Source organism: Drosophila teissieri, chromosome 2L, assembly GCF_016746235.2.
Source record: "Drosophila teissieri strain GT53w chromosome 2L, Prin_Dtei_1.1, whole genome shotgun sequence".
In the NCBI taxonomy this organism is placed as follows: Eukaryota; Metazoa; Arthropoda; class Insecta; order Diptera; family Drosophilidae; genus Drosophila; species Drosophila teissieri.
This window is the reverse complement of record NC_053029.1, coordinates 3,739,724-3,762,778: the sequence shown is the minus strand read 5'-3', so window position 1 is coordinate 3,762,778 and position 23,055 is coordinate 3,739,724. Positions and strand designations below refer to the sequence as shown.

General features: G+C 40.5%; 5 protein-coding genes across 5 annotated transcripts in view; 4 read left to right on the top strand and 1 right to left on the bottom strand.

Moving 5' to 3' along the window:
* Positions 1-7,654, bottom strand: part of LOC122616662 (homeobox protein aristaless) — a 30,401-nt gene extending 22,747 nt beyond the window's left edge. The window contains exon 1 of the mRNA XM_043792201.1: positions 7,108-7,654. The gene's annotated coding sequence lies outside the window, so the exon portion shown is untranslated. The remainder of the gene's footprint in view (positions 1-7,107) is intronic.
* LOC122616702 lies at positions 264-812 on the top strand. The gene is made up of 2 exons (XM_043792249.1): positions 264-405; positions 470-812. Exons 1-2 carry the CDS (start codon positions 339-341, stop codon positions 733-735), a joined length of 333 nt encoding a protein of 110 aa, XP_043648184.1. The 5' UTR covers positions 264-338; the 3' UTR covers positions 736-812.
* Positions 921-1,411, top strand: LOC122616693 (kunitz-type serine protease inhibitor homolog beta-bungarotoxin BF B2 chain). The gene is made up of 2 exons (XM_043792237.1): positions 921-1,046; positions 1,107-1,411. The coding sequence occupies exons 1-2, from the start codon at positions 980-982 to the stop codon at positions 1,373-1,375; spliced, it is 336 nt and encodes a 111-aa protein (XP_043648172.1). The 5' UTR covers positions 921-979; the 3' UTR covers positions 1,376-1,411.
* On the top strand, positions 1,615-2,200 carry LOC122616672. The gene is made up of 2 exons (XM_043792214.1): positions 1,615-1,715; positions 1,769-2,200. The coding sequence occupies exons 1-2, from the start codon at positions 1,655-1,657 to the stop codon at positions 2,155-2,157; spliced, it is 450 nt and encodes a 149-aa protein (XP_043648149.1). The 5' UTR covers positions 1,615-1,654; the 3' UTR covers positions 2,158-2,200.
* Positions 7,655-13,623: 5,969 nt separating the features above from the next.
* Positions 13,624-23,055, top strand: part of LOC122626511 (cGMP-dependent protein kinase, isozyme 2 forms cD5/T2) — a 30,393-nt gene continuing 20,961 nt past the window's right edge. The window contains exons 1-2 of the mRNA XM_043806800.1: positions 13,624-13,849; positions 14,906-15,241. The gene's annotated coding sequence lies outside the window, so the exon portion shown is untranslated. The remainder of the gene's footprint in view (positions 13,850-14,905; positions 15,242-23,055) is intronic.

Below are 23,055 nucleotides of genomic sequence, written 5' to 3'. Positions count from 1 at the left end.
TACTATAAAAATACTGGCTATCATAAACATCAACAAGTTATATTGTTAAGTTCGTTTTAAGTTTATTAAAAGTCTTCAGAAGTTCGCCAGAATATGAAATATTTTGTTGCCAAAAAGTGTATTTACTTTCATGAATATTTATTATAACCTTTTATTGCCGCTTTTTACACCTTTAATGCAGTGAAGCAATTAATGTGCAAATACGTTTATTTTATGACGAACCGTAGTATAAGATGAACTGAACTTATTAGATTTTAGCAATAAGTACAGCCCAGTTACACTGTTCACTTTAGTCATTTTGCATCCTCACTAGAAGATAGTGTAAAACACTCGAGAAAATGAAGGTTGTGGCACTGCTATCCTTGATGTTCATCGCAAGTTGCGTTGCCCAAAAAAAGACGGATCGTGAGTGTTACTTAACCACTTTTCCCAATCTATAATAATATTTCATACACTTTCGCTCATTTAGTCCAATGCTACATGGATCCCCTGCCAGAGGGATTTTGTGGCGAGCCCTTTATAGGGTATACCTATTCGAGTGTGAGAGCCCGTTGCGTAATCCATGAAACCCAAGGTTGCTCGATTTCGGGAAATTTCTTCACCGATAAGGCCAAATGTGAGGCCAAATGCAAACCTCCGCTCACTTTTAGCGCCAGTCCATTCAGTTACTTGGCCGAAACGGCTTTCAACGAGGCCAGCAAATATGTGAAACAATTGTTAAGTCAAGTTCTGTAAAATAGTTGACAAATAAATGCATTCGATGCGTGATGTGTAATATGGAAAAAATAAAATACCAAATTTAATTGAGCTTATTACAATTCGTAAAATAATTGCTTTGCATTTGACTAAAATGCTAATTATATATTCATGACATTTTATTAACCGCACCTAATGGGGTCTACATATATCCACATAATGCCTTGAGTTGCAATTTTCAGTCATTGGTGAGCAGCTGAAAGTAACACTTCGTAACTTCAAAATGAAGCTACTCCCTTGGTTTCTACTAATATGTGTCTTAAGTGAACTTTGCCTTGGGGAAAAAGAACGTAAGTGCAAACTTAGCTAAGAAATATTCACTTTCACTTATCCGAAATTCCTATTTTCAGCCATATGTAGATCTGAGCCGAATGTTGCCGGCGATTGCAAACAGCAAATTAAAGGGTATACCTATGAAGTCCGAACGAATAGGTGCAAGAAGTTCAGGGTGAAGGCCTGCAAGGTAACTGGAAACATTTTCCGCAGCAAGGATGCGTGCAATGCGAAGTGCAAGGACTCCAGGAAACCTGAAGAAAACGGATTGTTTGGATTCTGGAGTCAAGTCTGGTCGCAGTTTCTGCAGATGTTTTCATGCTTTATGAATTCCGCTAGATTTTGAGACTTTTGCTGATGTACCAATAAATTACATTGAAAATACTTGCTTAATACTGCTTTTGATACTACTTATTAACTGCGTACAGTTTACATTTTATAATGTTTGATATATTCCTATGCATTAATTAACAGCAAGTGCCTATATTTTGTTATAGTTATTAAAACTGATGTTTCGCTAATTTATGTTAATATAAACATAGAAAAGCACATCGCTATTTAAGGCAAAGTGAGTTATAAATGCTTGATGGCTGGTGACAATTTTTAGTCGTTTGAAAGCTGAGCAATGGACACGAAGTTAGTGGTCATAACTTTCCTTATAATCTACGTAGTTGCCCAAACGAAGGGTAAGCATTCAACTTACTTAAGATCTTCAATGTAGTTGGCCAACTTTTTACAGCCGACTGTCGTTCTAAGCCAATTGTGGATGGGAAATGCGACCAGAGAATCGAAGGATATACTTTTGTAGCCGCAGAAAGCCGATGCAAAAGGTTTAAGACAAGAGGTTGCACAGTGGGCGGAAACTATTATCGTACCCTGGATGAGTGTAGGGTGAAATGCAACCTATTTTGGGAAGACAATTTTGGTGGTAGCAGATATTGGCAACGAAGTGAAATCGATGACTCCTGGACGAACGATTCGGAAGAAAGCGAAGTGGAAACCATCCCGAATAGAGGGTCGAAAAAACGAGATTATGGAGAATTATTCGATTATTATCCATTCGTTGAGCCCCCTATATCAGTAAAACAGTTTATGGGTATTGCTCCAATTCCTTATGCTGCACAGTGAACTTTAACTACTTCAAGAATTAAAAACTTTCCTATTAACAAAAGTTGTCTTAAATATTCCCAACTGTTTGCCAACTCCACTTAAAGTGTCTACTTTTGGGCCGAACCAGCTAATTGTCATCACCTGCGAATTTCCCCACCTGAAGTGGAGTTGTTGCAGGTGTTGCTGTTGCTGTTGGTGTTGCTGCTGCAGTTGCAATTGGTGTGGCAACTGTCGCTGCAGCCGGCAAACTGGCGACGCCAAGCCAAATGCAATTATCCAATTGCACGAAATGCACTTGGCAATGTTTGTGGCCTAGACAATGCAACACAACTCGCTGTGTGCCAGTGTGTTCTGTGTGTGTATCTGTGTGAGGGTGCCGGCGTGTGTGTGCGTGGGTATCTGTGTGTGGATGCTGGAGCAGCACACGCGAAATTCAATTAAGTGCGCACTAAACAGCGCAACGATTTCGATTGGACTGCGCTCCCTAACACGCCAAGTGAAAACGGAATGCACATGGAGAAAGTTTATTTATTTTGAAATATTTGAACATTTAATATACTCATCAAGGAAAATATATTGTTCAATCCAGATGCTCTAAATACATTTATCACCAAATGTAATATCTATAAGAAGGCTAGCAGAATTCAGGAGATTCAATAGTTTTAGTTAATTTTCCACAGTGCAGGGAAACGGATGGAAAATGCTTGGGGGAGGGATGGGGCTGGAGTGGCAGGGCCTGCAGATTGGTGGAAATCTGTGTGGTAAGCCTTTGTTGTCCAGTCGGTCCTCGGACATGGGGTTTAGTAATGGAGGCTTGCGCTAGTTTCTGCCACGAGCCGTCGCCAAAAACGGGGAAATTCAATCAGAGCGGGAGGATTACGATTTGGAGGGGACTTTAGCTGGGCAGCGGATGTGGATGTGGATGCAGTGTTCGCCAAATTGCATTAGGTGGCGAAGGGATGTTGGAGGAGCCAGCTTGAATGGTCTAAAATCGTGCGGAAAAGGTTGATGGACCACTCCATTTAATGGCTCTTAAACTGTTTTATTGTAAGGAAATACAAACGAAAAATATATTTTTGTAGAAAATATAGACTTCATCCTAATTGCAAACTAATTATGTATTTGCCCCAAAAATTGTATTTTCAATGCAATCACAGCCGAATTCGACTTTATTTCCAAAGGCCTTTCCACAAGTGCACAAAATAAAATACGAAATTAACTCAAAATTAATTAAAACGCATCAGAATATAATGCAATTTGCAGCAGCGACAAATGCTGAGGGCATTATGCAACAGCTGCAGCTATAAAAAGTAATATAAATATAAATTAATAATGTCACGAATGACAACAGCAACAACAACAACAGCAACAACAACGGCGTGGAGACAAAACGAGCAATTGCATTAATTGAGCAAACAACAAAGTGGGAAATGCAATGCGTCTGGACAACGGAAAGCCCAACAACATTCAACATTGGATGCACATGAATATGGATGAGTCTGGACGCCAATGCCAATGCACTTTCCATGCAACAAATGCACTTCGCTGCGCCAGCGAAAACAAAAAAAATAAATACGCGAGCAGCAGGAATTATCAACTGTCGCTTGATTAATTTGAATTAACCAAATTAAAAATGGAAACACAAGTCAATCAGCGAGTGCAACACCCAGAAGCGATGCCTCTCGATGGGCGACCAAAGGGGTCAACAGAGGGAGAGAATGGTCAAGTATCATATGGTCTACATTTTGATACGGGAATTAAGAAAAGAATGCAATCTTTGTACAAACTTTTTATTGGCTTCAATATAATTGTTTGTCAAATAACTTGTAATGCTATAAACGCAATTGAAAACTTTCAAGACTATGTTCTGTAAGAGTTTCGTTTTTGGGTAGATCTGAGAACACAAAATTCTCTGAAATTACTATATAAGCTGGATTCAGAAGCTAAGAAAACAGACATATTTTAGGGTATTTTTCCTGCATTTTCGCAGCCCCTTGAAGGTCAAAAGCAATCTGACCACCGACCTGCTTTCATTCAGGGGCAGTTGCACTAATGGACTTATCGGCCGCTCGAATCTCGGTTCTCCAAATCGCGACGAGACGCAGAAACACAGATTCGCAAGAGTGCAGTGCAGTGCATCGCTGGGAAGTGGGATAATTTGCAGCCAGAGCAGGCAGAGGCAGTGCCTCCGCTTGTGGATATCACAGCCATGGGCATATCCACGTGCGCTTCCCTGCTCCAAAGCCCCGTCCCGCTGGCATTAGAGCCACTTAAACGCATTTGCGAAATTGCCCACCGCCCACCCACACACTCGTTTAGCACACTAGTTTTCCTAGTTTTCCCAGTTTTTTGTTTTTGCCCCCAAACCGAAAGCGCGATAATTTCCCACTGAGGTGAGATGATATGGTAATGGTGGAGGAGGAGGAGGAGGAGGTGGGAGAGGAGCTGGATGTGGGTGGCGGTAAGCTGGCCGTCCAGCGATGAGGTTATCACTTTTGCCACCGAAGTAAAGTGCATCCGTTTTTAGAAATCTGCCCGTCTGCCTGTCCGTCCGGCGTAATCAAACTAAACTGGCGCAGTCTGCCGCTGATGATCCAACTTGGAGTGGGCTTTGATACGATGGATACAGTGGAGCCTCCAGGTGCGGAAAGGATTTTTCAATGCTATATTTATATTACAGCAGCTGAGAGTTGTAAACTATCTATAGGAAATACTCTATTTTAGTTGATATAACATGCTCCATGTTTTTGGAATCTCCACTGTCTAGTCAAACCATTTGCATATGCCCCCAACTAAGTATCCCACTTGATTGCAGTTTTGGTTGAGCATTTTCCTTTTTTCCATATTTTTGCACATTTTTGCTGCTTTTGTTTTTGTCTCGCGGCGCATTAAGCGAATTTGCGAGGTTCGAATTTGATTGTGTCAATTGGCTCGCGCCTAGAATCAGAGAATCAGGGAATCAGAGTCAGAGTCGCAGTGTAAATCGCAACGAAATGATGCCGTGCATTTGGCCGCAGTGCCACCCACCCATCTGCTGGGTGCACTGCAAAAAACGAGCGTAAATTGAATTAGCCAGCCGTGATGCACCCCAGCTAGTTTGTCGTCGTCAGCTTTTCCAAACTCGAAAGCCAAACGGTGCCGATTCCAAAAGCTAACCCTTCAATTAGTGCTATATACTATATATGTATGTATACTATATAGTATGGTATATCGTCATCTTCGGGGCGCCCGCATGGGGAGGAAAATCCGTTGATCCGTTGATGCGTTGATCACCCCCCTACTGACTTGGTTTTCTTGTTTTATAAATATTTTGATTGAATTTTCTGTTTAATTAAAGCAAATTGTTTTGTGCATTGCATTTGGGCAAGGGGACGCGAGGTGTTGGTACCCTATATACTTGTTAAGCTTTATGGGGGGTCGTTAAGTGATTGAGAAACGTAAGGGTAAATTAAAGTGGCATATGACATTTTCTATGAGAACGCATGAATGAATGTGCCATATACAGATTACCTGTTTTAATTATGGAATTATCATTACGATATATGTAAATTGGTGAATTGTGATGGTTATTGTAGTTATTAAAAAAGTCAATGATTTCAGCGCTATTTATCTCTTTGAAACTAGAAGTACGTTGACATTTGCATTCTGAAAAGCATTGAGGAGCATGTGTGGACCCCAATGTATCCATCAATTTGAAGCATTCACCAATTCGATGCTCAATTCAATCAAGCAATCAATAAACATGGCCGAACTAACCTCCTTCGCCTAGCGTTCTCTGCGGTAATTCCATTTGCTAATTTAAATATGCCAAATTGTATTTTATTTGTATGCGCTCCTAACGCACCAGCCCCCAACACCCCAACCCCCAGCCCCCCTTTCACCCCCATTTCACTGCGTTTCCCCCCCCCCTTTTTTTCCAAACGCCACCCATGCTTCCCTAATTGAGTTGAACGAATCGAACAAAACTTGGCGACGAATGGAAAACCGTTCGTCAACTCCAATTGACTCCTATGTGGAGCCAGTCAGCCCCCTCCCCCTCCCCCTACCCCTCCAGCATCCCAGCGAAAGCTCAGCCCCCTGTGGTGGGCGTGGCATGCAGTGGAGCGTTGAACGTTTGCATGGCTGCCAATTAATTTGCGGTTGATCAATTTAATTTGAAACTTCGTTTTCCCCACGTTTTTTCCCTTTTTTTTTGTTGGTCCGCTCTTTGGCGAATTATTTGCCATTGATTTTGTACCCTTGCTCCATCTCCTTTGCGCACATGGGGAATCGCTATCGGAATCGCAATCGGAATCCGAATCCACGAGCTGTCTCCTCTTTTTTTCACTCTTAATTACCATCAATTATTCAAACTGCATTTGCGGAGTGATCAACTTTTGGTCTGTCTTCAATTAAGCGGCGAGTTTTCAACCGAAATTCACCCCCCTTCTGTTTGCTCCTTTGCCTTGGCAGTAAACTCCTTTTGGATCCTTGCTGCCACCGAATCCTTTATGCATACACCAATTTTGGTTTTAATTCTTTTTTCGCCTCCAATCGGCGCTTTTTTCTTTTCTCATTTGCACTTCAAGTGCTTCACGAGTTTTGTGCGATTTCTCACAGGAAAGGCATCGGCACAAACACTTTTGCCAGACACTTCGATCGGGCTCACAAAACACACACTCCAGGATTCAGGATTCAGGACTGAGGACTCAGGATTCAGGACTCTCGAAAGCAGAGATTCTTATCGCACTGGAACTCATTAGGAAGTTTCCTTAATGCAAATTAAAAGCGGCTAAATAAATTATAAGCACAGTGTGCTGTGAATTGAATGGGATGTTCAGGATTATCTTTTAATCAGTTTGCTTGTGAATGTCAATGTATTCTATCAAAACGTTCTTGGAACTTATGAATATATATTAAAATAATAAATATAAGTATCTATAATACTTTTAGAAATATTAGTTTTTTGTTGAGGCACTGAGATATTACCTTATTACCGTCCGTGAAAATTTTGGCAGCAATACTTCAAGCGTGTCACAGAAGAAAATCCCTTGTCGCCTTTTGTTTTTTGGCTTTTCAGCGCTGCGCTCCGTTTGAGTTGAAGTTTTTCGCAATTTTCACAGAACGAACTCGCGTAAGACAAAGGTGCGAAAGTTTTCCCGAGCGTCTAAACACTTGCCAGGAAGTTTGGTCCAAAGTTCTTAACAAGGATACGTGGGTGCGAGTCACAAAGGATGTTGGGTAAAAGTTAAAGATGCCTCTACAAATTACACGCTCAATCTCGGAGCTAATAGGCCGCAAAAGGTAGTTAGTTTTGGGTTAAGAACACACGCACATAGCACTTGCAGGATATGCTGGTTTATTGTAAGGAGTTTTCAGTTTTTCCAGCCTGGTAGGCAGCAGCAGCGGTTTTGCCGACGGAAAAGTTGCCTTTAGCGATTGCCAAGTGTCATTTAATCCAGTTGGTTAATACGTATTTTTCTCGGGATTTTCGAGGGGATTTTAGTATGATCTATATGGCATATATATAGTGGGGATGGTGTTCAACCGACCGCGTGAAACGTCAGAATGCGAATGATCTAACGGTGCTTGTCGCAGTCGCAACGTCGACAGCGCAGTCGGCTGCAAATTAGATCTGCGTCGACAGAAAGATGGCTGCGGGTGGGAAAGAGATGGAGGTGGAGGAGAGGAATGGGGATGATGCCCCTAAGCGCCGCCTTTGCCATTTCCCGTTATTTTTTGCGCTCGCGCATGCGCCGCTCTGTCAGCAAACCAAAGCACAGTTATTTCGAGACATATATACCCATCTCGCTCGCTCACCCAACCCCCACTTTCTCACTCGCTCTCGTTCTCTCTCTCGTTTGCTCTTTCTCCGGCATACAAGACAATTTTCTCGCGCATTTTCATTGTGGAAATTGAATTTTCGGCATGGAGAGCTGCAAAAACAAAAACAGCAGCAATAGCAGTAGCAGAAACGTTGTAGGGGGCTCTTGTGTTCCTAATATCCCTATCTACTCTTATCCCTATCTACTTTATTTTATTACACTTTATTTAGGTGGCAAGGCGAAGGCGTGCGAAAGAGACGGGACTAGCCCCGAGGGGGGAGGAAAGAGAGCGCAAACAACTGAGGCAGCCTTAAATTGGATTTTCATCGTTAAGTGTGGTGAATGTGTGTGTAGGGTGGGGGAACGGGGGGCACGGAGGGACTGTGGGAAGAGGAAGACGAAGCTTTTGTGCTTTGGGTGTTCTTCGGGAAAGTGGAAGAGCAGGAGCAAGAGGAAGAGCAGGAGCAGGAGCAAGAGGATACTACAGCAGTAACAATAAGAAAACGATTACTCACCGTTCGTATTTATTTGGCATATCATTTTTTACCCCTCCCCCTGCGCCGAACTTTTTCTCTTCTCTTCTTCTTTTTTGCCCCACTTGACAACTCAATTTATTTAGATTAATTTCTCATCTCGGGCAAAAAAATAAATAACTAAGTGAATTTCAGTTAATTTATTATGGGGCATCATTGTTATGGCCGCCCCTTCTGTTTCCACCCCCCCAAAAAAAAAAAAAAAAACACCCCGTATAATAGCAATTCCCAATCCCAGTGACGCCATCTTGGATCCCATTTATTATTGTTTGCCTGAATGGGCTCCTCTAGCTGTCCTTCGCCCCCGTCCACGCCCCCTCGACCTCAAGCCCCTTCACTGTCCCTGCCCCACCTCCCCTTCTTGCCCCCTGGCTCTTTGGCCACAATTACGAAATGAATTTGTGGCCTCCCGCTGTCCCTATTCTTCCCCCTCTAATGCACTGCCGTAATTTCTACACAAATCTAAACTGAATCCTTTTTATGCCAGAACTAGTTAAAATAGTATCTTAAAATCAAGCTGAAGAAAATACTAAATACTAAAATATAAATACTAAAGAACTTCAAATCTTTATGATCTATATTCAATATATTATATTATAGAACATATTTCAGTTTCATTACTAATCTAGTTCTGAAAACTTGTTCCTTTTCTGAGACAATTTTTTGAAGTGTTTCGAATTTGGCATTTTGGGCGTGCAGGATAACTATTCAGTTTCTTCGGGCTCCCCCACGTTTCCCCCCTTTCTTTTTGGGGGGGAAAGCTGTCAGGCCTGCAAATTGGCGCCCTGATTTATGACTTTGTCTATTGTTAGCTAACTTCCTTTGCCACCCAGCAGGGCGTGGATTGCCCCCACTTCGTTACCCACGTCATTAGTTTGTGTTTTAGTTTCATTTCCAATCCGAATTTCATTTCATTTTGGGTCTAAATTTTGTTTTGTCCTCTTTGATTGTGTTTATTTTCCACTGCCACTGCATTTTTGGCGCTTTTCCTGGTTGGCGGTGTTCGTTTTAGTGGAATTACTTGCTTCATAATAGATGAGTCTGGGATTCGTTTCGGACGCCAGAGAGAAGGCGTGGCACTCGGCTCCTTGCGCCTCCTCCTTGGGCAGGTGAGCTTCCTGCAGTTTGTAGTTGGGAAAAAAAGATTTTTCCAGCCACCGAAACTTCTTTTAGTGCTTCTGTTGCATTTTCCACTTCGGCTGGATGAGTTTATATCAGTTTGTTTGTCATAAAGTTGTATATATTAAGGTAAGCTGTATTAATCTAACAAATTTATTGGTTATTACCGCTCTAATGTGTAATTATAATTTTAGAAAAATTACTTAGAGCAGCGCTCACTAATAACTTAAGCAAATGGCCCGCCTGGGCTTTCTGCGTCTTCTAACATTTCAACTAAAGTACTTATTTATTATCCCTTTTCCAGCTTTTCCTCGCTGCCCGGCAGTTCCTGGGTGGAAAATTTATGTAATTTATATGGGCACTTGACTGTCTAAATTGCCTGCAGAGCTGAGCCCCCCACCCGGCAGAAAACCGCCTCAATAGCACGGCCATCTCTCCACTTTTCCAGCCATTTTCCCCGCTCCACTCGGCGCTTTTCCAACCCCCCCACACCCTCTTCCCTTGTTTGGAGCACGCTTTGCTGCCACTTTTTATATCATCTACTTAGCCCTAATGGCAAATAATTAATTTCCAGCTTCCGCGAAGTCAGTTCTAGCCTGCCACGCCCCTCCCGGCCAACGCCCACGTAGTAAATGGCCGCCTGTAACTGCAGTTGCGCCCCTCCCCACCCCCACTTGGTGGCCCCTGGAACGACCGTTTTCAATTTACAAATTGCTTATTTTTCGAAAACCAAATTGCGAGTGCCTCGGACTTTTGCCAGGAGTGAAAACCCGTAACTGTAACCGGATCCGCATCCGCATCCGCATCCTGATCCGGGACCAGGACGAGGCCAGCAGCAGCAGTTAATGCATTTTACGTGCGGCCAGTTGGGTGGCAAGAAATGTGGCGAGTGGCAGGGGGTGGGTACAGCAGGGGGTAGGGGGTGGGGTAAATGTGCTGCGGCGAAGGCATCTCAATTACGTTTATAAATTTTCCAAGCCAAAATGGCGCAGCCTCCGAAAATGAATAGCCGCCCGAAAGGGACAGCGCGAAATGGGGGAGCGAGATGGCAGGCGGCAGGGGCGTCGCTGGGGGGTTTTGGGGCGATTAATAGCCCCCTCCTTCAAACTTCAGCGAGATGCTGTGGAATATGAAGCGGCAATATAAGAAGAAACTTGAAGTTTGGTTAATATGTTATTATAACATTTGTGGAAATGTCTTGAAATCCTTTTTTCATTTAGCCTACGCTTTTCACCTTATAGGCTCCAGTCTGAATGAAAAATCAACGGAAGTGCCCTTTCCGCTTGTCGAAATGTTATTAACTTCTTTTGGACCAAATTGCATTGCGGTTTCTCATGCCCAAAAACCATCCCTTACCACTTTTTCTCCAGCATCCCGACTCCTTCATCACCTGACTCCTGAAAACGATACCCGTTTATTTATGATGCGACATTTCAACTCGCATTCGTAGGCATGAAAGGAGCCTCGAGAATTTATTGGCGCCATCAAAAATCGTTTGAGGCACACGAGGAAATAATGCATTTTATATCTAAAGTGGTTATAATAATATTGCAAATTTTCAAAACATTTTAATAATTGCTAAAATTATTTGTATTTGAAAAATGTTTTAAATATGTGTTCAAGAATACAGGAAAAATAGTAATTATGAGAAATACTTAGAACAAATTTGCCAGTGTATATTTATTATTGGCCGGGCTGCAGCCACGCCCACCGCCTAAGCAAATGGCCAAGACTCCATCGTTGGCCTTTCGGTTTTATGGCCTACGCATCATTTGGCTAAAAGAGGCAAGAAAGCCTCCAACATTCCAGCCATTTGGACCAACAAATGTCTTCGGCAACAATTTGGGAATATGAGTTGAGCAAAAGGCGGTGTGGCATGGTAATCGTTCTATGAAATGCCTAAATAAAATAAATGGCTAAACAGAATTACGGTGAAAGGAGCGGCGGCCCAAAAGGATATGAAATGTTATTTATTTGGAAATGGGGCATCGCATTTATGATATTTTATTTATGTTACGACTGCACATAAGTGGCGAATTTCTTATTTACGACGGGCGTTATGCGGCTCTTATTTTATTGCACGAAATAAGTGTTTTTCGACAGCGAAACCATTTTGTTCCTTTTCTTAACTGAACAATTTAGCTTTGCATTTACTTATAAAATATCTATGTATTTTTTGTATATAATAAGATCTTTAGATTCCAGTTACCCATTCGTAAAGCCAGCGAAATTAATTAAAAGCGCAATTAATTTGTTTGACAGCTGAAGAAAACAGACGCCAAGCTTTTGGTTTATTGTAAGGGGGTGTGAAGGGGGGTGGCCAAAATGGCTGAAACGATGAGGGGGAGAGGGGAACGCGGCTGGCTTTTTTCTCCTTTCGTTCGTCTGATTCTCTCGGCATAATAAAAGTAATTTAATTTTAATGAAATTGTTAATACGAAAACAATTTCATTTTGCAAAAAGTTTCGCCTGGCCCAACGGAGGAGCAGAGAGAGGGGGAGTGGTTGGGGGTGGAGGGGGTGGACGAGTGAAATTGCTCGTGACAATGAGTGAACGGGAAAACAACAACAAACAAACAAACAAAGAGGAGTGTGAGAAAAAGAGAGGGCCAAACCAGCAAACAAAAAAACACAAATGCCGTCGCAAAGCCAAACAAGAAAAGCACTGCACAAGTGAGAGAGACAGCAAGAGGGAATGAGAGAGAGAGGGAATGCGAGAAATGAAATGCTGATGCGAAGATTTAATAAATGAAATTGGTGTGTGATTAAAAACACAAAAACCAAACGAAATCCATCTAATCAACTTTTGCTGCCGCCTCACTTTTCCTCTACTCCCCCACCCACTGTTCCATTGCCCGTTTCTCCTTTTGTCCTTTCTCCTAGTTGCTATCTCTTTCCCTCGCCCAGCGACGTCGACTGCGGCAGCGGCAGAGGGGTGGGAATGGGTGGGTAGGGGAGGGTTGGCACAATACTGGGGGTGGGTGGTCTTAAGTTTGAAACGCCTTCTTGAGGGAAATTCCCAACCAAAGATCCTTGGAATCCTTGCGAAATCCTACATAAATGACCATTATTACTAAATAGTTATAAAAATATGTATTTTTTTTGTTTTATTATTGTTGTTTTAATAAAATCTATTGATTTTTGAACATATTTAAAAACATATCCACAATGTGTACTATAAATTTTTTGAAAAATCATCAATTCTGTTTTTTAACGACTCTAGTATACCCTTATACAACACGAGTAACGGTTATGAAAACCATCGTAAAATTTCCCTGTTTGGAATTCCCCTTTTGGGAAATTCGCTCTTCGCAGGCTCCTCCCCTACATATGAGCAGAAAATGGCTAAAGATATTGGTATAAATATTGAAATACATATAACTATTTACATGTAATGTCAAATGTAACATAAAAAGTAGTGTAAACTTCACAAAACTGGCAAGTGGCGCTGTATTAGTTCCACAAACAAACACGCTTTGTCATAAATGGAAAGGCGTTGTGTGCCATTAGTTCAAAAAGTAAACAAGAAAAGTGGAATTAATCATGGCGCAAAAGTTAATCCTGCATTGGCAATTTATAATACTAGCTTAAATCAAGACCGATCTTGACCAACTTAAATGATGATTTCATTCGACACGATTATTAAAATCTGTTTACTACAGCTTTATTGAGAGAACAAGCTGCGAAAATTAGAAGTTATTTACTATTTTAATGAGATACACACTGATTTAAACTTTAAAACAGGTGCTTAATATAATAAAGTTAAATTATTTTAACAACAAAGTAAATCAAGCTTTTTCTTAATTTGCTTATTTTGCGATCTTATTATTATTTATGTAAATCAGCTGTTCAAATCGACTTTAAGAGAAGAGCACTAATAATAAAAATATTGGAGTAAAAAGAGACTACCTTAAAATGTTCTCTTCATGGTTATTTTTTGTTCTCTTTTGAAAATATTTTTTTGTATGTTTGGGCGAGTGGCGAGTAGCGAGTACGTTGTTTGTTTCAGTTTCAGTCTGTTGGAATTTCTTGAGGTGTGCGGACGTCGTTCGTCGCGATCGTGCTTGGAATTGACTTATTGCGGCATTTTTGTTAGAATCATTGCAACGCGTGGTTTTTCTGCGAGTTTTGGCACCAGTTCTTATTAAAACAAAAATATATATATATATGGCATTGGCGTTTATCACAATAATCCACATCGCGATTTAGTTCGGCTGTTGTTCAACTACGTGTGCTTGTGTGTGCGTGCCACTTGGTTAGTTGTTGCTGCTTTCGCTAGTCGTACGATCTAGTATTTGTGCTCAATTCTGAATTCTAAAATAAAACAACAACTGGCGTTTTCCATATGTGCAACTATTTGCCTTTAAAAGCAATTAAAGCAAAGGCAGCGGTTAAAGTCGACTGAATATTGGGAAAACGTGAATTGTGAATGCAGTTTTGGTGCATTAAGAGAAGAGAGAGTGATAGAAATAGAGAAAGCGGCTCTCTTTTAGTTAGTGATTTCGAAGTGGAAAATTAATAATTCAAATGCAGCCCGTAATTAAATGCATGGAAAATCACTTGTTCGCTCGGCATGACGAATTTTCCCTGCTAAACTGGAAACACTTTCCAGTCTATCATTCCAACTAATTCTTTGACTGCAGTTTTGCGTCGCATTTCCTCCCTTCGCCGATCTTCTTCTTCGCCTTTCTCTTCACTGATATTTAACAGATTTTAGCAGAAGCTCTGTTGTAGTTGTTGTAACTACTCCTCCTCCCTTTTGTTACTTTCTGCTTGTTTTTGTTGCTCGTCGTGAACAATTTTTTCCAATTTGTGCGCCTTTTCATATTTTATTCTGCCGCGCTGTTTTCTGTTTCTGTCTCGCCGCCGCTTCTATTTTTAGCAACAAGTATGGCTGATGTTGTTGTTGCTGCCGCTCAAGTTAACTACGCTACGCTGGCAGAAACAACAACAAGGCAAACTATGCGAACTGCGAACTGAAAACAAAAAGAGTGAGCGATAAAATCCGCGCAAAAAGAGAGAACAGCGTACAGTGGAGCTTGGCTATGTTATCGTTATCAGCCACAAATATGTGCTCTTTATCCAACTTTAGTTTTAGATGTATTAAATCAATATCAGTGAAACTTATTAAAAATTAAACTGGTAAAAGCTCAGTGTTGCTTGGACCTGCAAGTGGGGCTCCCACTGTACTCGACTCAGGTGATAACAATAACAGCGACGAGTGAGAGATCTTTCTCTCTTTCCCTCCTCTCTCTCTCGTGTTCGTGTTCTGCGGCTAATAGCATTTAAATTTGAATGCCCAATTTCATAGAAACGCAACGCAAGTGAAAAGACTCGAGAAAACAAAAGTGCAGGCCGTGTCTAAATTGATGGCGAAGTTTCGTGTGCCGCCTGCATTTTATTTATAAATATATTTTCGGCCTTAATTCCGTACTTCCTGTGAATTAACGAGGAAACTGAAGAGTGTGCGAGCGGGAGGTCCGATCGCAGCAACAAGTGGAAGTCGAGAAACTTTCTTCGCAAAAGCCGGCTGATCGCAACAACAACAACAGCAAGAACAACCAGAAGAGAAAAGAGAGCGATTCTGTGGGACTGGAACATTAACATTTACATCGCCACTGGGATTTCTTCACTTGTCGTCCAACATGTAAGCCCCATTCCCATTTTAATATGCAATTACCGTCCGCTGTTTGTCGAACAAGCAGGTTATTTATTCATACTTATTGTTTATTTATGGATTTATGCCGCCTACGAATTTTGCGATTGCACAATCGTTCGGCCTTTGAATAATGTTTTTTTTTTCGCCAAGGCGCCCTTTTGTCTATATAGCCATCTCTTTCGGCCGCTCCAGTGCTGTCTCTTTCTGGCCCGTGCCTGGAATAAACAACTAGGGCTCAGGGTTTGAATCTTTAAGCCCTTGTCTGCACCTTTAAGCCGAAAGTGATCGTAAAGATAAGATAATTTAGTAGAAGTTAGTAAAACAATATACAGTTCAGTTAACTTTAATGAATATAACTAAATAATATACTTGCAAATAAGATAATTTCTATAGTGCTATCTGAAGTAAATACCCTCCGAACTATTTCTCAAGGACACTCCAAGGATACTTCGGGTATCTTTGTCGCCAGTTTCTTTGAAAACTCATTCTTTATTCGCATTTACTGCGAACATTCATAGCGAATCGCAGGAAACAAAGCTCAGTTGTTGTTTCAGTTACTGCCGCTCAATTTTCGCTTTGTTTGCTAGTTTATTTTTAGCATTTTGTCATAAAGTTTAACAAACAAACCAACCAGGCAACAGTGAAAAATTGCTGACACCGTGCCATTAAAAAACTGTGTGGTGTTGTTTGTATTTTGCGATTTGTATTCGATCGATTTTAGGTGTGAAGGTGTATAGACTCTGTTTTACAACTGCGCAGATTTCGAACGTACAAGTATATATTGGGTAATTATAAGAAAAGGGTTCTCTTATCGGAGCGAATTCACAAATACAAGTTGCACAACAAGTCGCTTGAAGCGAAGTCATAAATTTGCAAAGCCATTTGCCTTAAATCGATTTTCTTCCAGAAACCAAGTCGCAGTTTGAAATTGGAGCCTTGTCTTGAAAGGTAATTCCTTCTTATCTGAACTTCAAACGATAAGTTGTGAAAAAGAGGGTATACAAAGTAGAATAGTTGAACTGAAAAGAAATTACATGGCACCTTTATTGCGCTTCTCCATTTTATTTTATGATCATTGTATCTGCAATTCCATAAATCAAAAATCTGTATAGATAGCAGTAGTAAAGCGAATCTTTTCCTCATTTGTTTATCCCAGAAATCATTTGGCAATATCATTTATGGCACGAAAAATAAACAGTTTGTGGAAAAATGGCGATTTTTGGGATTCATTCCACGCGAATTTTCGCATTCTTTATCCCACTGCCATAGCAAATTGCCATTTTACCCGCTAAAAGAATTTGTTAGGTAGAATTTCAAGAAGACAAAACTTGTGTAAGCTGCATATCAAATTTATGTCAAGTTGGCCAATTTTCAACAGTAAAAACGACAAAGAAAAACGCTACGCCAATCGGTTTGCAAAAAAACTTAGCACCAATTTGATTTTTCATCAATGAAACTTGTTTATTTAAAAAGAGGTTTCGGCGCTCAGCTGTTTTGGAGGAACAGAATGGATGTAGAACATTCCGATTGGAGACTTTAAGAGAAACACATTCTCTTAAGATCACCGAAAACTCTTAGTTTGAGCTCTTAAACATAAAAGATTTTATCTATTTAAAGAGCTTTGCCATTTTTAAAGCTGAAATTAATTTCAGCTTTTGTTAGTCTAATAATACTAATATCGCACTAATAACAATTTATTTTTTAAAGTTTTTTTCGATTTTTAAGATATTTAACCAAATTTTTCTTATCGATATATTTTATGTCGCTGTCACCACTAACTGAAAAAGCTCTCGAGTTTTGAGCTTGCGAGTCGGTAAGCTTTTTATCGCTGCCTAAGAATAAAAGCTGCCATTTCAGAAATATAACGGTTTCACAACATTCAAATATAAAGTATTGGAACCTTTTTATTTTTATATGTTTTAGAAAAGTGGTATTTAGTATTTTCCAAAAAAAATTCTTTTTAACACGATGGATAATATGTTTTTCTTTTAATAAAGGTACCTATATGTATATACCTATAATTGACAAATTTGTTTAAATAGAGAATCTACCAAGTCAATAACATATTTTAAACACGGCCCAACCCAAAATTGCATAAAGAATCGACATAAAGCAAAACTGGGCGGGTGTTGTCACTAGTCAGTTGTTGCTGCTCTGTTGCCGCCCAAATAACCTTTCCCATCCGATTGCACCAATTAAATACAATATTTATATATAATTATTACCTACGCTCACTGGCGACTCTCATGACGCCTTATCAATAGCGTCAATGTCGCCAAATACAAACAAATTCCAGTGACAACAACAGCTTGTATCGGAACAATCTAATAAAAGTAAATGCAGCCACTGAATGGATTCTCAGGGGTGGAGCAACTAAGTAAAGGGGTTATAAGTATATATATAAAGACAAAATAAACAAAATGACTCATTTTGTTTTCTTCATGTGCAAAGTAAACAAAATTATGACTAATGGATCACTGTATCCCAGCTTTATAAGTTAAAAACCCCTTTCAGTGCGCCACTGTGTGCCAATCAGCTCAATTAACCAGGCATGGCAATAAATGATAGTTCCTCTGTATATCCACACAAAAAAATTATTGATTTTATGTAAGATAACTGAAAACATTTTGCACATAAATACCCTGCTATATTATTTAGTAATATATAAATGGAATATTAATTTGCATTATTAAAAGTACCTTAGTTTTTGTTCAGTGTTTGGAAATCTTCCACGGCACTTTTGCAACGACTTCCAATCGAATTTGCATGTAAACAATTTAATAATGTTTTGATTTCTGCTTAAATCACGTCCCACATGAAATGATGGTTGCATGCTCGACTCAATTTCCTCCTCGACATTTTTCCGCTTCTATTCCGCCTGCGTTGAGTTGATAATAATTCCAGTTCGCCAGTTCGCCAGTTCGGTTTTGTTTACATGCCCCCGGTAAAATGCTGTTTGTAATAAATAAATCAGTTCCCCTAAACGTTTTCCGCCAGCAATTTCGCCCAAGTAGCCACCAACTGGCTTTTGTAATTATGACATAAAAAGAGAATAAGCGGCAAACAATTTGGCCGTGTCGAAATTCCGCATGAGCTACAGGATATGATTTATGAAGTGATCCGCACTAAATCATCTCGTGAGTTGGAGCATAGTTTACGATAAATTGCCTGCGGCTGTCAACACGGCGTATGCGTAATATTTTGTAGGATCATGCAAATTAAGCGTGACTCAGGATATGCAAAAAGTGTGCTAAGACGAGAGTTTAGAGACACAAGTGTTTAAAGTAAGTGATTTAGCTTCTCTTTAATAGCACACTTTTGCCTGCGCGCAACTGGCGTATACGTGATATTACCCAAAAATTCAGTTTTCGGTTGAAAAAATTGAACATGAAGCAGCATTTTGATGTTATTTATATCAAACTGTAATTATGATGTCAACCGCATATCCTTTAAATTACCCACGAAGCTAAGCTGCCCAACTGCCGAGGGCGCCTCATGAATATGCAAGTAGGGTATCTACGGTAACACCAGTGCCGATCCCACGGTGCGTGCGCCATGCTGGAAGTACATACTTTCGATACTAGATGGTGTTATTTGCTACTTTTCGCAGCGCACCGCTTTTCATTCTAGCATGCCAGCCAGCAATTAGATAACTGCCAATGCAATTTTTCCAACTCAGCATGTGTGTGTGTGTGCGTAAAGCGCTACTATTATTTTATTTGAACGATCGGCAGGCCAACGCACGAATCACAGGCGAGGCGTGGACATATTGATATGAATTATATACATATGGCTGGCACATAGTGTGCGTGCACCCAACTGGTTTAAGCCAAATTGCCAGTTTATATGAGTTTAATTTAAGCGACAACCACAAGCGAATGGAATGGAACGACAAGCAAACGCTTCTGGTGTTCGGCTTGCTTTGCTTTGGGTTCACTTCGATAACAGCCAGTCAACTATGCTATCGATAGGCTTACGATCTTACGATCCTACGATCTTACGATCGTATGTGCTTCCCAACACTCGCAATGAACCCAACAGGCGCACACCAAACAGTTCTCGAGCGTCGCTCAGTCGGTCAACAACGGATGTCGCAGGCACGCAAGCGTACATTTCGTTTATTTCGGTGATTTACTAAATACAAATTACAAAATAAGTAATCGAATCAACAAAACAAAGAAAAAAAGCAACAAAGCGCTTGAGAAGCAGCGGCTTCAACTAATTAAACAGCGTATCGGAATCTTAACGGCTATCGAGTGTGTGCTGGTGCGTGTGTTACACTTGGCTTTTGGCTCATTAAAAGTGCAAATTGTTTACGAGAATTTTGCCAGCCTCTCAAAGGTAAAAACAGCCAATTTCCTTTTACGATACTTTTTTGTTTTTTTCGCATCGCTCCCAGGCGGGCAATTTTCCTTACCAAGAGACGGTGTGTGTGCGTGTGTGTGTTTATGTGTGGATCGATGTATTAATTAATGCCAGCGGAAAAAGGAAAAAGAAGTTCTTCGTGAAGAGTGGCTCCTGAAGACAGTCATGTGACAGGCACAACGCTCTTCAAGTCTGCAACTGACCACCAGGCACTAAATCCATAAAAAAGCACGCAAAGAAATTAGTGTCGCTTTATGATGATCCATTACTAAAAGTCACTACTTTGATCTTGAAAACGTGAAACCTGGAACGTAATTAAAGAAAATACAGTGCTGCCCAAGTGGGTGATATTTTCTCGCTGTGCACAACTGGCAGAACTTCTGGTAGAGCAGATCCGAACTTGTTGTGGGGTCCAGAATCCAGAACTGTATCCATGGTCGTCAAGTGGCTTTCCTCCGCGGAAACTGGGAGCTATGTACAAAAAAGTGTGACGGTTGATTAGCTGGTTTGATCATCGTTAGGATCATTAGGAATGCCTTAACAACTCTATATTAACGAACGGACTGCGGCGTCTAAATAAAGATGTTGGATCCATGGAAATAGTCATACAGTAGCATTCTTACGAGTTTAGCAACTTAGTTTTACTTAGCTGGGAAGAAAAAGTAGCTATCTTCAATGATCCTGAAAAAAGGTATTGTTGGTCATTTAAAAACAGAGCCACTTGGATTTATTAACTTAGGTTTTCTTCACACCATATCATCGCCATATCATATAATTATTTATCCATTTTTCATTGGATTACCACATGACTGGCAAAAGTCTCGAGTAATTTGAGTGGCTCATAAGCAAAAACGGTTTGATTAGAACTTGTTTGATCACAGGCCGCCGGTCTTTGGAGTTGGATTTTTTCCTTGTTAAGAACTTTTATGGTCTTATAATTGTCTTTATGCTGGAATGAAACTGAAATTATCAGTACCATATGTAAACAAACTATTTTACAAGGGTTTCAAACGTGACAGAATACTTTCTGCACATGGAAAATGAAAACTGGGGTCTGATTGCCATGGACTCAATTAATTATTCGACAGCACCGAATATATTATAGCTATTTATATTTATTTAAGTGCCCATCTGGGGTTTGTTGTTGACAACTGTGGGCCTAAAATTACTTAAAGTACCTTCAGCGAACCTTTTTTGCCGCTCGAAACAAATGCCAAATAATCCCTTCCGCAACCTTCGGTGACTCACCTCCAAAATGGAACCGATTGCGATTGCGAATTTTGTCAATCAGGTGGAGTTGCAATCCAGCTGTGCGAGAAGGCTTTAATTGATTGAACGTGCGTTTCATACCAATTTTCGCCATACGAGATACGAAATGTGGTATCCGTATCCGTAGTTAGAGCGCTCGCTTAATGCCCACTAGCCGCCTAAATCGAGTCACTAGTCTGGCCGTATCTGAATGTCTTTCGAGTCTTTCGAGTGTTATCAGGCGATCAATTGCCTTCGGCATGGCGATCGATCAACGGACGTGTCGCCGGGACTAATGAACATTTGTAAGCCGAAAATAAACGATAAACAAATCGGCAGAAAACTGAAAACTAGCCGCAAATTACACTCCATACACACATATATACATATAGTATATATATATACGATCCTCGACATTGGCTCGATTTTGAGGGGACTTAAATCACTTGCTTTGATTATATTTGTTTGCAGGGGTTCAGGTCAGTCTAAAAAAAAAACAGACTTCTTCTGAAATTTACGACTTAGACTCGCGTTTCAAGTTGAATTTTTATTACACTTTTATTGATTGTTTGTGTTGCACAAACGAAGCAGCCAAGCAGCGAAATTCGAAAACTGAAATTGAAATTGAAAATAACTTGAATAATTGCACGCTAACGGCGTAAATGGAATCGAATCGAATGGATTGAAATGGAATGAATTCCGGGCGAGAATCATTTCTAGTAGAAATCCGGAGAATTCTTGTTTCAATTTGGAGCGGCTTCTTGTGTGTTTGTTTGTTTCGCCGTTTTGAGGAAGCGCCTGGCACTCGCCAGTAATTGAAACCTATAATTATAGCAGTCTCGAAGCAAACATATATGTAAGTATGTATGTATTCAGAAGATGGCGTTTCCAAATACGGCGGACATAACTCTCAATTGATGTCTCAATTCGAGGGAAAGATCGTCATTGGCTGACTAACCGCTTAATTATGTTTAAATGTTTAAACGATTCGAATGTGGCGCATTTTTGGCATGCCCATTAAGTTGATGTTGCTATTTGTTATGTTGTTATTTTGCTATTTTGTTATTTTCTTGCTACCGGTGTTTAACATGCTGTCTCCGCCTGTCACTCATGCCCACTTCTATGCCTGTCTCTCTCGCCTCGCCCTGTTGCCGTCTCTTTCGCTGATTGACAGCCGGGACATTCGGAATATTTGTTTGGGATCTCCTGATGATCGCAAATGTCACTTTTGATTAGCCACAATTTGCCATGGGGCCAAGCTGAACTGAACGTTCAGGAAAATGTTGATCATTGCAATTGACTTTGATGGATCGCAAAACTCAAGGATGCCAGCTGTCTGATTTAACTGGCTTTCAGTTAAGGATGGTTTTCAAAATGGTACGGTATTCCAAACTCCAGGATTCCATTGCTATCTTGATTTTAATAAATAATTTTTGTCAAATGTTTAATTTCTCAACAAGATAAATGGAGCTCATTTGACTCAACACCTTAGCAGCAGCTAAATATCTCGCAGATATCAATCTCTTCTCCTGCTCGCGATATCAGTAGATCCCGATCTATGTAAATTGGCTGGCCAACAGCTTTAATTGTAGACTGCTCACAACCTGTATCCTTATCTGCGATCATAATGACACACTAATTGCGCTATCTGCCATCGTGAGTTGCTCGCAACTCGCAATTTGCATGGCCAGTCACGCCGAAGCGCAGAACTTCCCTAAATGGTCAACGATACGATGCTAAGACCTCCCTACAATTACTCATTATTCATAAGCAATATATTTATACATACGAGTATATATATATAAGTGTATATATTCTCTGCAATCGTGTGCTTGACTCGACTTTGGCCTGTTATCAGAGGCATGAATGAACTCGCGATCAAACGATGTTAATACCCTCCACCCAAAAGCGAGTTGACATTTGAAAGATTTCGAGTTTTCGGGGTGCCGTTTAATAAATGTTTTCATAATACTAATTAAAATTAAACAAGAACCTGTTCGCCAGTGTTGCCACCAAAAGCGGGAATCTCTTGAATGACAATAAAAGCATAAAATCGTTTAAAATATTACGTATACGCCACGTCTCTCGTCTGTCGTCTGTCGTCTGTCTCTTGCTTATTTATGCGCCCGAGATGGAAACAAATTGCAATCGTAATTGCGCTTAAGTGGCCCAAAAGCTGCCTCCGATCA